The sequence below is a fragment of the Nannospalax galili genome, unplaced genomic scaffold (genome assembly GCF_000622305.1).
Source record: "Nannospalax galili isolate Female #2095 unplaced genomic scaffold, S.galili_v1.0 scaffold652, whole genome shotgun sequence".
Taxonomy (NCBI): Eukaryota; Metazoa; Chordata; class Mammalia; order Rodentia; family Spalacidae; genus Nannospalax; species Nannospalax galili.
Window position 1 is genome coordinate 2,103,334 of NW_008332152.1, and position 17,724 is coordinate 2,121,057.

At 52.8% G+C, this 17,724-nt stretch overlaps 1 protein-coding gene across 7 annotated transcripts in view; it reads left to right on the forward strand.

Annotated features, from left to right (window-relative positions):
* The window catches only part of Agpat3 (1-acylglycerol-3-phosphate O-acyltransferase 3), a 144,410-nt gene that overhangs the window by 107,097 nt on the left and 19,589 nt on the right, over nucleotides 1-17,724 (forward strand). For all 7 annotated transcript variants that reach the window (XM_017796709.2, XM_029560780.1, XM_029560779.1 and 4 more), the window contains 5 exons: nucleotides 1,911-2,137; nucleotides 7,253-7,422; nucleotides 8,161-8,322; nucleotides 9,299-9,452; nucleotides 10,764-10,866. In XM_017796709.2, the coding sequence (XP_017652198.1) occupies nucleotides 1,960-2,137; nucleotides 7,253-7,422; nucleotides 8,161-8,322; nucleotides 9,299-9,452; nucleotides 10,764-10,866 (767 nt within the window). In that variant the 5' untranslated portion in view covers nucleotides 1,911-1,959. The remainder of the gene's footprint in view (nucleotides 1-1,910; nucleotides 2,138-7,252; nucleotides 7,423-8,160; nucleotides 8,323-9,298; nucleotides 9,453-10,763; nucleotides 10,867-17,724) is intronic.

The window sequence follows — 17,724 nt, forward strand, 5'->3', positions numbered from 1 at the left end:
CCATGCTGAGGGTGGGCGTGGGTTCACCCAGGATTCTGCACTAATTCTCTCTAGTCCCGAGACTCCAGGGCAGAGCAGGAGGCCACCACTGTGTAATACGGATGGCCACTAAAGCAGGCTGTGCCAAGAAAGCTGTCCTCACAGACTGGAGTGGAAACAGTGGTGGCACCTTCATTCCTGATCCCCAGTGACTGGACACACCCAGCCTGTCAGCTGCTGGAGGACAGCTGAGGACTCTGTAGTGGACACTGGAGCTGCTGTGGACAACAACAAGGCTAAGCCTCCATGATGCAGGGCCAGCCAGGCGCCAAACCACGCCACTCCCTGGAAAAGAAAATCCAATCAGAAGAGCAAAGGTTGCACATTGCCAGTGTCCTGGGTGCGAATGACTTGGATGGCTCACTCTGCAGGGTGGACGTCATTTGGCCACTGAAACTTGTCACTCAGTGGGTGCATTTTGACTCTGTAAAGACTGAAGTTTATTAGTCTGTGCTGAGCGTGGCGGTGCACACCTGTAATCCCAGCACTTGGGAGGCAGAGGCAGGTGAATCTCTGTGAGTTCAAGGCCAGCCTGGTCTACATAACAAGTTCCAGGCCAGCTGGGGGCTACAGGGAGACCCTGTCTCAGACCAAAAATAAATAAATAAATAAATAAATAAATAAATTAATTAATTAATTAATTAATTAATTTTAAAAATCAGAGTCTGTGCCTGGGGCCCTGACCATGGAACTGGCGGGTTTGACACGGAGCCTGAACATCTGCTTTGAAAACAACACATCAGTGTGTGAGGTGCAGAGTGGAGAGGCCCTGAACAGGAGCCTGGGATGGCAAGTCTTGCCCTGTCTTCCTGGGCTGCTGGGTCATGCTGCCATGGCCAAACTGGAGCCAGGTGATGGCTACGGAGATCTGCCCTCTCCTGGCCTGCGGTCTACTCAGATCCATCTCTGTGGTGTGAAAGGCAGCTCTGAGGTATCAGGCCACACAGCGTGAAGGCCCCTGCCCATGAGGGATGACCTTGGGACATGAGTGTGGGATCTCTCTCCAGTTAGACCCTGTGTGACCCTGAGCAGATCGCTCGACTTTCCTGCCCTCCTGCTTGCTCACGTGTTGCACAGTACTGATAGCACCTGCTCCATGGGGTTTCATGGCTGTTGTCAACTTGGGACCCGAGATGTGTTTGTCAAGGCTTGGCGCATCGTTATGTCTGGAAAGTGTTGTGAATATTTCTGTCCTTTAGAATGGTGTAATAATCTTCTATTGCTGCCCGGGGGGGGGTGTTGTTTTTTGTTTGTTCTTGCTCTTTTTGAGACAGGGTCTCCCTGTAGCCCCAGCTGGCCTGGAATTCACTGTATAGACCAGGCTAGCCTTGACCTCACAGAGATCCACCTGCCTCTGCCTCCAGAGTGTTGGGACTACTGGTGTGTACCACCACGCCCAGCTCTTCCATTGCTGTTTAACTCCAAACCCAGTGACTTAACCAAGTGGCTGGGGTGCTCTTTCAGTCACAGTTAGCTAAGCTGTCATTAGCTTTGGTTACCTGGAGGTCTGGCTGGAACTGAGGCCTTCCTCCCTACACGGCACAAAGCATTGTCTCCATCATGAGAGTGGGACCTGCTGTGCACATGTCCTCGGGGTGTAGTACCTAGTGTTGTGTGTACACAGGTGTGGGTGACTGCATGTGATGTGAGTGTGGTGTATGTGTGTGCATGCATGTGTTTGTGTCTGTGATGCACACAGGCACAGCGTTTGCCTCTCAATCCACATGCCCTGCCATTTCTAGAGGGAGCTGCGCTCTCTGAGGCTGGCACGACAGAATGTCTCCATCCTGGCAGCCCAGGGTCCTGAGTGAGGACAGTGTGGCCTATCCCGGGTCCCTACACACACTGACTGCGATGTCCTATGCTTATAGGACGGCTGTTCTCAGTGAAGGACCGTGCACCCACCCCTGAGCAGCGACCATGGGCCTGCTTGCCTACTTGAAGACCCAGTTTGTGGTGCACCTGCTCATCGGCTTTGTTTTCGTGGTTAGTGGGCTGGTCATCAACTTCATCCAGCTGTGCACACTGGCCCTCTGGCCCATCAGCAAGCAACTATACCGCCGTGTCAACTGCCGCCTGGCCTACTCGCTCTGGAGCCGTGAGTGTCTCCTGCCCATATGGGGTCATGGGCTCCTCTGTGGGGGAAAGGGGACTCCCCCGACAGGGCTCTCAAGGAGCAGTAAGGACAGGGCCCCACCCTGCACTCCATCCCAGAATAGAGCTAGGCGCAGCTCAAGTCTCCCTGAGGTCACACTGTGTTGGGAGCCATGTGAACAGGTGCCCAGAGTGACATCACTAAATCAGTGACATGGTAGTCTACATCGGGCTGTGTGACTCCCGGCAATGGAGACTTCACATGATCACATGGTACCATGGGTGTTTCCAACCAGCCACAGCACAGAGAGTGATTGGCTCAGTGACCTGTGACCTGGCCTCTAGCACACAGCCCATCATGTTGCTCAGAACACCCGGCTGTCCCAGCACAGGGCATGTGTGTCACTGTGCCTGTGCACATTTGGAAATGAATTGCCAAATTCAAGGACACCCCTTGGCCACAGGTGGCTGTTGCCTGTCCATCAGGTTGTGCTAGTGCAGAAGCACATTTACACATGAAACTATCTCTGCCTCTACATGACAGATAGACACGAGCTCTGCATGCCGTGGGGGTGACATCAACGTGGGGGGCACTAACCTGGCTGCCTACAGTTTACATGATATCACTTTGACTCAGTCATTTGGCAAAATAAGAGCAAACACAGCCTGGAGAGCCCTCAGACATAACGCCCCGTAACCACCCTCCTCTTGTCATGGGCCCGAAGCTGACAGTAACCCAGGAGCCTAGTAGAAGTCAGTCTGGAATGTCCTTCCACTGGCTGCCCATACAGCCACCCAGAACGGGGCAGCCTCTATACCACAGGCCCCTCTTCCAAATGCAGTTCTGGTGGAAAAGGCAGCTACGACACAGTGTGCAGTGTGCTGCAGTTTATGTCCAGCTGTCACAGCCAGGACAGGCAAGGGGGTGGGGGAGACCGCAGCTTCGGAGAGCAGGAGGTCAGCGCATAATGTGCCATACCATCGCATCAACCGAGAGGGGACGTGGTGTGGGCCCTGTACCTTTGTCCCCTTCCAGCTCAGAGTCACTGGCAGCCGTCTCCACCTGACTCCCCTTCTCAGTTTGCCTGAAAATAGAAGACCGCACGGTGTGAAGGGTGATTAGGAATCCCATCATCTAAAGCACACAGCCGAGTTATTCATATGACAATACACACTAAAAAGGCAAATATTAACAATTACAAGGTGCAGACTCCAACATCTAGTAGAACCTGGAACCCAAAACAGCACACACAGCCAAGTCCTGAAGGAAAAGAAATCTCTCAGCAAGAACAGGAAGCACGACCACAGCCCCGTGTCACCTGTGGGGGTCCCCGGCCACAGCCCTGTGTCACCTGTGGGGGTCCCTGACTACCACCTGTGTGACTGGCTGAGGAGCCGGGTTAGCAGGGCTCCAGCCTCAGCAGAAATGAGCGGGTACATGGGGAACCACAGAGACCCACAGACTGACCATAGCCAGGGTGGACCTCAGCCAAGAACAGCAGATGCACCAGCACATGCAGAAGACCACGAGAAATCACGTTTGGAGAAGGGGCTGAGCAAAACTCTAAACACTTGGTGGACTTTGCATCAGATTAGACGTAGCAAGGGCGTGCATGGAGCAGATTGCAAGGACGATGGGTCCTGAGTGTGACGGCAAATACACAATGTAGAGACAGCGTTGGGGTGGATCATGGCTCCTAAAGCAGGGCTCGGCCCCTGAAACCCGAGGAGGCGACATGACTTAGGGAGCAGAAGTGCACCAAGCAGGGAAGGGAAGCCGGATGTCGCCCAGGGCACATCGGAAACCATCCGAGACACAAGAGCCTCAGGGCACCAGAGGGAGCCACCGCCACCCTTGCCAGAGGGCCACCCTCCGCTGGAGGATGCAGATTATCATCAGCCTCAATGTGAGATCACAAGATGATCTCTTAGGAAAAGGACAGAATGGATGACAGTGGCAGCCGGTGTGGGTCAGCAGAGGCAGGTACACTGATTAGACTGGTGTCTCTATTGTTTCGAAGGAGTGCCCTTTCCTAAGAACAAAGGCTGTCATAAAGGTAGGGCCTGGGTTTCAAGAAAGAACAGCAGCCAGAGACATCAGGAGCCAGCAAATTCAAAAGCAGTGAGGCTGATTGCCATCCCAGTATGTGTACTGGCAGATCAGGCGGCAGCCTGTGCAGCAACCAGTGGGTAACCCCAAGGAAGGGGTCTTGGTCTGTTGCTGAGGTCAGTCAGGGGAGGACCAAGATCTTTCCTTAAGTTTCATTACTGAGAATAAGGGGGAAAAAAGAAAAATCAAACATAACTTCCAAAGTATCAGGAAAGACGGGTTAAGCCAGACGTAGGTCTTGGTCTGTTGCTGGGGTCAGTCAGGGGAGGACCAAGATCTTTCCTTAGGTGTCATTACTGAGAATAAGGGGGGAAAAAAGGAAAATCAAACATAACTTCCAAAGTATCAGGAAAGACGGGTTAAGCCAGACGTGAGAGTGCACCTGTGTCTATTAGCTCTTTGGAAGTTTCAGTAGGTTCGAGGCAGCCTGAGTAATGTCCTGAGTGTCCCCAAATGAAGGGAGGGTGAGGAGGCCTAAAGAAGCAAAGAAAAAGTTCATTATTCAAAAAGAAAACCAAATAGAAAAAAATCCAGAAAGGTAAGAAATTTTGAGGCAGAAGTTAGGGGCACAGCCTTGTCCTGCCTGTGTCCTGCAGCCCTTGCCACGAGAGGCTGTCCCAGCTGCGCATTTCACACAGTATCATAGGAACTGTTCTCAGACTCGGGGTCCATCACTGCCTCTCTGCTCTGATCACCATATTGTGCAGGCTCTGTGGCCTTCCACCAGCCCTCAGTTTGATAGAAGGAGCCTGGTCCCAGGTGTTGGCTTTGGGGCCCAGGTTCTGACTGTTGCACTACCCACAAATGCCCCTGACCGGTAAAGCAATATGTCAAATCCGTGTGGCTGTCTCTCAAGCTGTTGATAGGGGCAGTGTTGTAAAGCATTCCCCTCCAAGACACCCACCTTCCCTGGACACCACAGTGTCACTGATAAAAGATAAGGAGCTGTGAGAGCCCACCAGCAGGGGAGTTCGGGGATGGGGGCTGTGGGACTACTACTCGGCAATGAACAGGAGTGCATGAAGAGTGTAGCCATTTTGCAGATGAAATGAGCCAAACACAGGCAAATGCTAGGCGGTGACCCTGCCCACCCAAGCCATGCTAGCCGAAGTGGCCAAGCCCATGGAAGCCGACTGCAGAGCGGGCACAGCCGGGAGGGATTGGGAGCTGTTGAACAGCAGGTGTTGCGTCTGCTCTGTAGGGTGGGCAGGCTCCAGACAGGCCTGTACCAGTCAGTGCTGCTGTGCTGGACACAACCACAAACTCACCTCTCAGTTTAAGAAGAAGAGTCCCTGCGTCTGTCCACCAATTGAACTCGGACAGTATTAGCACCGCAGCTCAACGCTGTCCCCAGGGAACCAGTGGAAGGCTGCTGGCCAGGAAACAGCCAGTGCCGTGTGGCTCATTTCCACCTGTGCCCCTCCCATGGCGGGAACCGGTCCACGGTTCCCCTTCCAGATGGGCAGCCCAGCCTTACCTCCGCCTTGCTGTGTTTCTTCACTGTGTGGAAAGGCACTGTTGAGAGTGTGCAGGTCAACTGCAGCCACCACCGGCCCAAGCGAATGCTGTCACCGCAAAGGAAGCCTGGCTCCCATCTACAGCCACTCCTTGCCCCTGCACCCTCATGGTGGACTCTGTGGTCTGTGTGGACTGGCACCAAGCTGCAGGCACTCGGCTGTGGCCCGTGGCTGGCTCTACCTCCGAGCTCGTCCTCCAGAGCTCTGTCCTGGTCCATCAGAGCTTGGTTCTGTGTTGCGGCTCAGATGTGCACTCACCAGTGGAGGGCCGTGCAGTTTCTGCTGTCTGGCAGGTGGGGGGGTGCTGCAGCAGCGGCCACGGGTCTGTTCTGTGTAGGTGCATGTGCTGTGCTGAGGCGTGCGCCTGGCCTGTGCTGCTGGACACAGTGAGGACCCCGAACCCCCGTAGACTCCCAGAGCAGCTTTACCATTGGGTGGTCCATCCAGGACCGCACGGGGCTCCTGTTGGCCCTCATTCTTGCCCATGCTTGTGGGGTCCTATGTCCCCAGGGGCCAGTTCTTTGCAGAGGACTCTGGAGGGTCCCCTCGTGGAGCCAGTGTCCGAAGCACAGGGCTTCCTGTGACCCACACAATCTAAAACAGTGCCTTTCCACTTTGCATGTGCAAATTGCACCCTGTGTGGTCGTCCTTTGAGGATGCCATGGGGGGTGTGCCTCCCACTGCACAGCATGGGGTACCCTGCCCCTTTCCCTGTGCACCTGGGCGTCTGCCCCCTTGGACCTCCCGCTGGGACTCCTCTACATTTGAGCTCTGTACTGAGCAAGCATGTGCACAGCTCCTCCCACGAAACCTTCCAGCCCTGATGTTCTTGGGAAGATGAGTGAGTGCTTCTCTTGAACCTCCCAGAGGAGACAGGTGCCACGGTCCAGGCTCATCCTAAAGCAACCTGTGCGCTTTAGGCAGAATGGTGGAGGTGGGTCTTAGCATGCCAGTGACCGTCCACGTTTCTGTGGAGATGCTGGAATCAGCCGTTGAGTACACCCAAAGCTCCCGAAACACATGGTCTCGGTGCCTGTGGGAGCCCTGTGGCCTCCTGGCCAGTACACAGCATAAGCGCCCTCCACAGGCCTGCAGTAGGCAGGACTATGACCAGCAGCCTTACCTCACACAACAGACGAGTCATGTGTCCAGCCTCACTGCTGTCACCTTCCAAGCCTTAATCCTGTGCTGCAGAGGTACTCTCCCTCCCGGTTACCACACAGCTCCCATCTTCCCACACAAGCAGTCCCATGGTCATGTGACAGGTACCTGTCACATACATGTGTCTGAGGCAGTAGGGTCCATTTGTCCCCACCCGGCGTTCATTAGACAAAGTGGCTGTGATTCAGGGAAGCTCAGGAAACACAGCCAGAGAACTCATTACTGGCAGAAAGGTCCCCTCTAGATGAAAACGGTTTTAGTCTGGAGAACCGAGGGTCGGGGGGGAGGTACTGCGAGGATACCCTTCAGTGCTGACCCCATCCTCCTGCAGAGCTGGTCATGCTCCTGGAATGGTGGTCCTGCACGGAGTGCACACTCTTTACGGACCAGGCCACGGTGGATCACTTCGGGAAGGAGCACGTGGTCATCATCCTCAACCACAACTTTGAGATCGACTTCCTTTGTGGGTGGACCATGTGTGAGCGGTTTGGCGTGCTGGGGGTGAGCAGCGGGGCCAGGGAGGGGCTGGGGTGGGCCTGGGGTTATTGATGGAATGGAGGGGCTAGGGGTGTCAGGGAGGTGCTGGATCAGTGAGGTCAGGGTAGAGTTCCCAGAGTGAACCCTCTGAGGTCTGCTGTCCCCAAGACTCTAGAGGCTCTTTCCTTGGATACCTCCTGACTTGGTCCTTTCACAGCAGGCAGTCTGGCTAATCTGGAGATCCTGCCTGCAGGGTGCCTTCTGTGGTCCCCAACTTATTCTTGGGACCAGCTGTGACTTCAGTTCTTGTCATTACCTTTTACCTTGCAGAGGCCTGCGCCCAAGGCCTACAGAATTACTTCTGTTAGCTAAGTGGCCTCAGGGGAACTTAAACTACACTAGAGGCCCAGGGATTCAGTGCAGCAAAGCCCCTGTGGAGAGGGATCCTAGTTCATGACATGGAGATGGAGGTCAGGGAGGGGCTTAGAACCTAGGCACCATCTGCCATGGCCGTCCCCCAAGGATTTGGCCCTTACACTGTATCCTCATTTCTGGGGTGACTCCTATGTGTTCTTGAGGGGTGCTGATCCAAGTAACACAGAAGCCAGGTTCCCATGTATAGCGAACACTGAATCAGGTAAATAAAGCATAGTATAAGGCCCTGGGGTGGCTGTGAGGGCTGTGCATGTGCGCTTCTCCGGGGTCTGGCCAGGCCCTCCCCACCTCTGGCAGGTGCCAATGCCCCCTTCCCCCTCCCCACAGAGCTCCAAAGTGCTGGCCAAGAGGGAGCTGCTGTGTGTTCCTCTCATTGGCTGGACATGGTACTTCCTGGAGATTGTGTTCTGCAAACGGAAGTGGGAGGAGGACAGGGACACCGTCGTAGAGGGGCTGAAGCGCTTGGCTGACTACCCGGAGTACATGTGGGTGAGTGCGCTGTGCGACATCCTGAGACGGCAGTGGCTTGTAGATGCCACTCAGTCCTGTGTGCTGAGGCCCAAGGTAGAAGTTGTGAAAGCCCCAGCTGGGGAGCTGGCTGGGTGGTAAAGTTTGTCACACAGACGTGAGGACCCGAGTCAGATCCCCAGGACCCAAATGAAAAAGCCAGATGCGGTGAGCACGCATGTAGCCCCAGCTCCTGGGAGGCGAGAGCAGGTGGATCTCTGCCGCTCACTGGCTGACTAGCCTAGTCTAGTAGGCAAGCGTCAAGCCAATGAGAAACGCTGTTGCAAAAAACAAGGTGACTGATGCCCGAGCAACCACACCTGAAGTTGACCCCCTGCCTCCATACATGCACACACACACACACACGTGTGCACATGCGCACACACACAAGCCTATGAGACTCACCCCTTGCCTTGCAGTCTTGGCTTGGCCTCGTCCCTTGTCACAGCTTCCACATGTCCCCTCCACCACAAGCCCAGCTTTGGCAGTCACCACCCCCTGGGTTCAGGGAGAGAGCAGGACCTTCCCCACACCCTGCACGGCTCCTTTTCTCTGGTCTGTCCTTGGAAACCTGGCTCCGAATCTCACACTTTGGCCCCTGTTTGGAGACAGCAGACACTTTGTTTTCTGCCTTCTGCTCTGAGGCTGCTGCCCAGAGACACCTTCGGGTTTCACTTTCTGGAGAGTTCTTTCAGGAAAACCATGCTGTCTGTATATGTGCATTTGAGTGATGGAAGGGGAGTGCAGACTGTAGCCCTAAAATAAAACAACATGTGCTCATCACTGGAGGGATCCTGTAGTTTCTACACAGCTGGCAGTAAGTGCTTTGCTGCAGCTCAGGATGACATGGGAGACCTGGAACATTCTGAGTCTTGAACAGCAGGGCCCTGGTTCCCACCCCTGTTGCCCTGGAATGACCCTCTTGCCTGTCCCTACCCCATGTTCATTTTGTGCCTAGTTTCTCCTGTACTGTGAAGGAACACGCTTCACTGAGACCAAGCACCGAGTCAGCATGGGGGTGGCCGCCTCCAAGGGGCTGCCGCCACTCAAGTACCACCTGCTGCCCCGGACCAAGGGCTTCACCACTGCAGTCCAGTGCCTCCGGGGGACAGGTACGGGCCTAGGACTGATGGTGAGGCATTGGAGCCCACCACTGCCTTCCAGGCTACTCTGTGCCACAAGAGGTTAAACGGCTGGGGATATAGCTCAGTTGGTGAAGTCTTGCCTGGCATGCATCAGGTTTTAGGTTCAGTACCACAGAAACCAGGCATGGTAATCCAGGCCCCTAACCTCAGCACTCAGGATGTGGAGGCAGGAGTTCATGGTCATATCTGGCTGTATAAGCTCAAGATCATTCTCAGCCAAGCAGTGAGTTTGAGGCCAAGCTGGGCTACCTGAGACCTTGTCTCAAGAAGAAAAAAGCAGGGACTAGAGAGATGTCTCACTGGTTAAGGTTGCTCTTGCAAAGGACCCCCATTTGGTTCCCAGCACACACATGGCAGCTAACAACAGACATAACTCTAGTTTCAGGGAACCTGATGCCCTCTTCTGACCTCCTTGGGCATTTTATGCACATGGTATACTTATATCCATACATACAAAATACTCATATACATAAAATAAAAATAAACTTTAAAAAGTTTTTAAATGAGGGAATGGAGAGCTGGCTCGGTGGTTGAGAGCACTAACTGCTCTTGCAGAGGACCTAGGTTTGGTTCTCAGTGCCTACATGGTAGCTAACAACTATCCATAACTGGTTCTAGGAGACCCAGTGCCCTCTTCTGACCTCCTTGGGCATTCCACGACACGGGTGCACTTACACACATGCAGGCAATACACTCATACACATAAAAAATAATAAAAAATAAAATATATTTTAAAAATTTAAGTGAAAGCAATGGGTTTAAAAACAAAACCAAAAAATCAGAAAACCAAAGTCAGGTCAGGTATTGTGGGGCACGGCTTCAATCCCAGCACTTGGGAGCAGGCAGATCTCTGAGATGGAGGGCAGTCTGGTCTACAGAGTACGTATCAGGCCAGCTGGGCTACAGGGAGACCTTGTCTCAAAAAGTCAGGAAAGGGAGGGAGGGAGGGAGGGAGGGAGGAAGGAAGGAAGGATGGATGGATAATGAGAGCAGGCATGTCTAGTTTTCTGGAATGAGTTATGTAACTGGCAGAACGGGGCCAAGAGCACTGGACAGGTCGACAACACCAGCCGAGGGGTCTAAGCACATGTGGCAGTGAGCTGGGAATGGAGGCATACTCTAGTTAGGAGGACTGCTGGGCAGAAGAAGCCGGGGAGTCATTGCCCTGCAGTGTGGAGGGGTGCACCCAGGTGTAGACATTTCCTGTCTGGTGGCAGCATTGCCACTGTGGGATGTGTCCGGCCTTCCTGTCAGTGGTCCTGGGCTTTCTCCCCACAGTCGCAGCTATTTATGACGTGACCCTGAACTTCAGAGGGAACAAGAACCCATCTCTGCTGGGGATCCTCTATGGGAAGAAGTACGAGGCAGACATGTGTGTGAGGTGAGTGTGGGAAGGGCTCTGTCACCTCCTGTCATGGGGCTGTCAGGACTAAATGTGAAGCTGCAGAAGGGAGGTGATAGAGGCCCTGGTTTCCCCAGCCGTTTCCCCCGGGCCATCAGAGGGTCATCGCCTGTCTGTCACGTGATCTCTGCAGATGCCCATGCAGGTCTCCTGAGCAGAGCTGTGCCCCTCCCTGGCCTGGTCTTGAGTCCATCCAGGGTCAGTAGATCTCCAGGCAGCAGCCACACAGTCTGGTGTACTAAGTGCTGACTTGACCTCTCACTTAGAGCTAGTGGCACCAGGCCTCCTGCAGGGCTCCTGATTGGAGTGGCACTGTTACCAGGTGGCTCTGGTCTGCCTTGGTAACTTCAGCTCCAAAGAGTAGCCTCAGCATCCATAGAATACTCTGGTCCAGGGAAGGTCCTGCCTGCTGCCCAGAGCTCAGGTGGATGGTGCCTACAGGGCTGGCCTGGCCCTCGCCTGTCACACAGCCACTGCAGAACCCTTGAACAGCTCCAGGCTTTCCTCTGAGCCACTCTGAGACCTTGAACACAAGGTCAGTGTCGGGGGTGGGGGGTCTGGGGGGACACAAGGTCAGTGTCGGGGATGGGGGGTCTGGGGGGACACAAGGTCAGTGTCGGGGATGGGGTTGGGGTGGGGACTCATGTTCTCCTGTTGGTGGGGAACGAGGGGCAAGGCTGCCCTGATGTTTGTCTCTGTGGCTCCTGAGGACGTGACCCACCCCAAATCTTTTCCACTTGACTGCTGGGGTTTGATTCTTCTGCGTGGGCCTTGAACTCACACAGAGAGGCTTCGTGGAATAATTCTGTGAGCGTAAACAGGAAGTTCATTGACGTTTTCTGCCTGGACTTTGTAACAGATGGGTAACTGGAGGTGTAGGACCTGGTGTCTCATCCTGGGCTGGGACTGAGGATTAAGCCTAGTGTGTCCTTTCCCTCATATTTCTCAACTCCTAGCAAGGGACTAACCCACTGTTGACCCCAGGGCACTGTGGTGCTTAGCCCTGAGCCCCAGGTTGTTCCCGTAGCTAGGTGTAGTAATAAGTTTCCCATCACTGTAACAAATGTGTGAGGCAACAACTTACAAAGAGGAAAGGTTTCCTTAGTTAGGCTCATGGTTCTGACAGTTTCAGTCCAGGGTTGAGCCCGTTGCTTTGGGTCTGTGTAGAGGCAGCACATTATGGCACGAGCATGTGGCTGAGTATACCAGTCACCTCATCAGCCCCTCATCAGAGGAAAGGCCAGGGTACCAATCCCTTCAGAGACACCCCCAGAACCTCTCACTGTGTCCCACCTCTTTAAAGTAGTACCTGTCTGGGGGCCAAGCTTCTAATACACGGTCTTTAGGAGACAGTTGAGAGCTGAACCGTAGCACCACAAACCATAGCACCAGGCTAGAGCCCAGGACCAAGAGGCTGACTCTCCTCTCACACTCATCGGGCTGCAGAGCCTCCACAAGGACACCCCGCTGTGGTGTCCTCAACCTGGCCTTTCCCCTGTGGTGGCTGTTTCAGTAGACATGTTCAGCCGCATTTCCATGGGCCCTTCTTAGAGCTTGCAGAGAGGCCTCAGCTGATGTGTGCTCCTGATGGAGGTGTCCTGCATCAAAGTGCCCATCCCACCTCCCAGCATGCTGCTACACTCACAGCAGAGCCTGTGTCCTGCATCTTCCCTCCAGGTGACAGCACCTGGGGCCGTGAGGGCAAGCCTGCATGTAGGTAACCCTGAGGCACCTCTGTCCCCCCTGGTGTCATGCAGGCCGACGGCCTTCTGGTGGTGGAACCACTCCAAGAGCTGGAAGCCCAGGGTAAGCTGCTGAGGGCCAGGTGCTGGCAGAGCCCGACCTACATTTATCCTGTCATTTTTTTTCATTCTTTTAAAAAATATTTCATAATGCGTATGGTGGTGGGTGTGTGGTATATGCTCATTTGGAATGTGTATGATGCATGTATGCAGCCTCATGTGTGCAGCACACATACAGAGAGAGACAGAGACAGACATCAGGGAGAGCAGTGATGCAGTGATCCAAGCCTCATGGCCCACTCATGTAGGAGGTGCCCTCCCGCTCCGTCCCCTGACCCGGTGCCCTGTGTGGCAAATCCTCTCCACACAGTCCCCAGCGTGTGACTAGAACCTTGAAGCCACAGAGTCAAATGTCTTGTCTACTAGGACAGTGTCCCTCTCATCTGGCATGGCTAGGAGCCCGTGGTGGCACTCTGCAGGGCCCAGTGGCATGTGGCCCTGGTGCTCCTTTGCCTGGTCGTATATGCTGATCAGTGTATGTGCAGATCAGTGTACGTGCTGATCAGTGTACGTGCAGATCAGTGTACGTTTCTGAGGTTCTTACCTAGGCAGAATGCACACAGAGCCACAGTTCCTTGGGCCTGGGTTTTAGAGAGCAGGACATGATGCTGCTAAGTGCAGGGATCAGCCTACGGGGTCAGCTCTCACATGGCTCTCATCTCTGGAAGAAGCCACTGTGGGCCACCAGGGGTGGCCAACCAGGCCCCTCACCAAACCCATGTTCATCATGGTGACCCCCCCCCCCGCTTCATGTACAGTCCTTTGACCCAGTCAGATGCAGTGTAAAAATATTAAACAGAACATTAAACAGTACTGCTTGTGAACCCTCAGAGAAGGTGATGAAACCCCAGCTTGCTCCACTCCCTTGACCCAGATCGCTCTGTCTAGCGGACACCTCGTTTCCATCCTGTGAGTCACTCAGCACCGTCTTGGTATTCACGCCGGCCCACAGTGCCTTAGTGCTTGTGTTCAAGGGGCCTCATCTCATTTAACAGTGGCTCTAAAGCAGAGGAGTGGTGACAGGAAGGAGGTACCAGGTCTTGAAATTCAGGGGGCCGTGTGGCAACAGGGAGGATGTACTGCCTATGGATTCAGAGACCTGGAATGTGTCCCCCTGAGGAGTGCACTGATTGATAATCTTGCGTGAGTGTGCCTGTGCGTACCCAGTGTGCTCTGAGCCACCTCCTGGGCACTGTGAGGTACAACGGTTATGCAGGCAAAGCAGAACTTGCTTCTTGTCTGGTAGCCTCTAACTTGCTATGTTACTGAGGATGACCTTGAACTCCTGATTCTCCTGCCTCCATGTTCTAGTTTTAGTCTCCATTGCTGTGACAAAACACTCTGACCAATACCAACATGGAGAGGAAAGGGTTTATTTGGCTTACATCTCCCAGGTTGCAGTTCATCAGGGAGCCCAAGGTAGGAACTCAGGGCAGGAACCTGGAGGCAGGAGCTGGAGCACAGGCTATGGAGGAATGCTGCTTACTAGCTGGCTCCCCTGGCCCCTGCTCAGCCTGCTTTCTTATACACCCACAGTGGGCAGGGCCCTCCCACATCACTCAACAGTCAAGAAGATGCCCCACAGACATAGCCACAGGCCAATCCAAGGAAAGCAATTCCCCAGTTGAGGCTCCCTCAACCCAGGTGTGTCAAGTTGATACTAAAGCTATCCAGCACACTCCACATCCCAAATGGTGGGATTATAGGAATGTGCAACTGGGTTTGGATTTTTTTTTTTTTTTTGGTCTTTTTGAGACAGGGTCTCCCCGTAACCCCAGCTGGCCTGGAACTCACTATGTAAACCAGGCTGGCCTTGAACTCACAAGAGATCCACCTGTCTCTGCCTTCCAAGTGCTGGGAGTAAAGGCGTCCACCACCATGCCCAGCAGGGTTTGGATTTTTTTAAGCTTAGGACACAAAGATTTACTTCTTGCTTGCAAGAGTCTTAAACAGCTGTCCTCACAGTTGGCTCAGTGTCCTTCCTCAGCACAGCAGCTGAGATGCTCCTCCTGGAGTAGTGCATACCCCTCCATGGGCGTGGCATTCCTCCTTTTTAAGTCATGTTGTAATCCTGCAGATGGACAGTTGTCTTGCTGTTGTTGGGAAAGGCTCAGTAGAAGTTTTGTGCATGGCCCATACCTTCTGTTCATCCAAAGTCTGTCTGACTTTCCCAGTCAGAGCTGAGCTATTGTGATTGGAAAAGGCTCCAGTGATAGTTGCCAGGAAGCCATCTGCTTTCTTCCAAACTCTCAGGACAGGTGTGTGAGCAGCTCAGGGGCCTCAAGGAAATTATGTGTGTGAGCTGGGATGAAAATCTCTCAGTTTTTAATACTTTTCCTACGTGAAGCCTGTAGATTCCATATGTGAAGTTTGTAGATTCCTCTTTGTTTAGCAAAAGACTTGTTGATGCAAAAATACAGCTCTCACCTCAAAGAGAGTAAGAGATGGTTTACTCCAGAGCCAAGTACGAGCGAGCATGTCCCAGAAACACAGATTCAGGTTCCCCCAAATACCACGTGTCCACTCTGGACGTGGTTGCATGAAGTTTTTATTAGTTATAGAACAAAGAAAGTGGTAAGTCAACGTATTTACCAAGTACATTGCTGAGTTCCACAGGTAGGCAAGGTGCGGAGAGTGGGAAGAGCTCTGCCTGGGTGTCAGATGCTGTGTGAGAGCACGCTTAGCTTTTCCGTGGTGAAAAACGAAGTACACGGATGTTAGGTCAGTCACGGATGGATGGATGAAGTACACGGATGTTAGGTCAGACACGGATGGATGAAGTACACGGATGTTAGGTCAGTCACGGATGGATGGATGAAGTACATGGCTGTTAGATCAGACACGGATGGATGGATGAAGTACACGGATGTTAGGTCAGACACGGATGGATGGATGAAGTACACGGATGTTAGGTCAGACACGGATGGATGGATGAAGTACACGGATGTTAGGTCAGACACGGATGGATGGATGAAGGACACGGATGGTAGGTCAGACACGGATGGATGGATGAAGGACACGGATGGTAGGTCAGACACGGATGGATGGATGAAGGACACGGATGGTAGGTCAGACACGGATGGATGGATGAAGGACACGGATGGTAGGTCAGACACGGATGGATGGATGAAGTACACGGATGGTAGGTCAGACACGGATGGATGGATGAAGGACACGGATGTTAGGTCAGACACGGATGGATGGATGAAGTACACGGATGTTAGGTCAGACACGGATGGATGGATGAAGTACACGGATGTTAGGTCAGACACGGATGGATGGATGAAGTACACGGATGTTAGGTCAGACACGGATGGATGGATGAAGTACATGGATGTTAGATCAGACACGGATGGATGGATGAAGTACATGGATGTTAGATCAGTCACGGATGGATGAAGAAGTACACGGATGTTAGGTCAGACATGGATGGATGAAGTACACGGATGTTAGGTCAGACACGGATGGATGGATGAAGTACACGGATGTTAGGTCAGACACGGATGGATGGATGAGGTACACGGATGTTAGGTCAGACACAGAGTCAGAGGGACTAATTAAAACTAATTAAAACCCAAGGTAATTTGTCTCTGGTCTGCAACATTTTAACTCTCCATAATCCTGAAGCTCATTTATTTGACCTTGTAGAATCTTTAAAGCTAGTGCAGCCTCTCCCCTCCCCTCCCCTCCCCTCTCCTCTCTCTGCCTTCTCTCTCCTTCTCTTCCTCCTCCTCCTGTTAGAAATAAAACACTGCACAAAGAACACCCCGACAAAGTGAAAGTAACTCAACAAGGTAGATTTTACTTTTGCAAAAGGACACGTTACATAGTCAGATCCAACAAGCACACAGACCCGGAAACATGGTAGGTTTTAACCCCATTGGCTGGGGTCTGACGTCATAGACTTTCCTGGTTAGCTAGTTTTAAAAAATCAGTACAGGGCTGGGGAGATGGCTCAGTGGTTAAGAGCACTGGCTGCTCTTGCAGAGGACCCAGGTTTGATTCCGAGCACCGACACAGCAGCCAGGGACTCCAACACCCTCTTCTGACTTCCACAGGCATTGCATTGTTGGGTCCGAGGTTCGGGAATGATTGGAGACTACCCAGTAAGATTCGAAATTTAGAAAATTTTATTGAAAAACATTCCAATTCTTGAACGACCAGTCGGACACAGACTCCAGGAGCCAAAGAATGGAATCTGGCCCCAACCAGCAATGAGTGGGGGTTTTTATTGGGTATTCTTGAAAAAGCCGGTGCAAACTGGGCAACCTTTGAATTGATTGGATAACTCTGAATTCCTTGTACAGGGGAAATTTCATTGGTTATAGTCATGGTCAGCCACCTGGAATGTCTCAGTTTTTCCTTTGACGGTAGGGTGTCCCTATCGACCTCTGGATGCCCTTTATGGTCGGGAATTTCGGTTGGTTTCTGTTAGACTCAAATAAGCAAGGCATGTTGGGGCTTGCCTAATCTCAGCCTGCAGTATGGGGCAAGGGAGACTTACAGTTTCTGGGAACAGAGACTTAAGGCTGACAAGATGGAGGCTGCTAAGAAATGGAGCCAGTGTGACCTGGGTCCTTCATTTCCCCCTTAAGTTGTAACATGGGTTAAATCTTTAAACCATAGCAAGCAAGCAATTATACAGAATCTAAATATTTTGCAGTTAGCAAGCAGTTGTCTGGGGTAAAGGGCCTTCTTGGGCCACTGGGCTGTACTGAGTACGGAGGACCATCAGTTGGATGGTTTGCAGCCGGGTCCATATAAACCTGAGGAAGGCATTTATCAGACATGGCCCACATGTAAGGGCAATCAAGAGTATTATCAGAGGCCCCACCAGTGCTGTAATAAGTGTAGTTAACCATGGGGACCATGTAAATAAGGATTCATACCAGTTTTGTTGCTGGAGCCTAGCATCCTCCCGTTCTTTTAGGTGTCTGTGGACCTCAGCTGGAGACTGTCTGATTACACTCGAGTGGTTAACATAAAAGCAACATTGTTCACCCAAAGCAGCACATTACCCTCCTTTTTCTAGTAG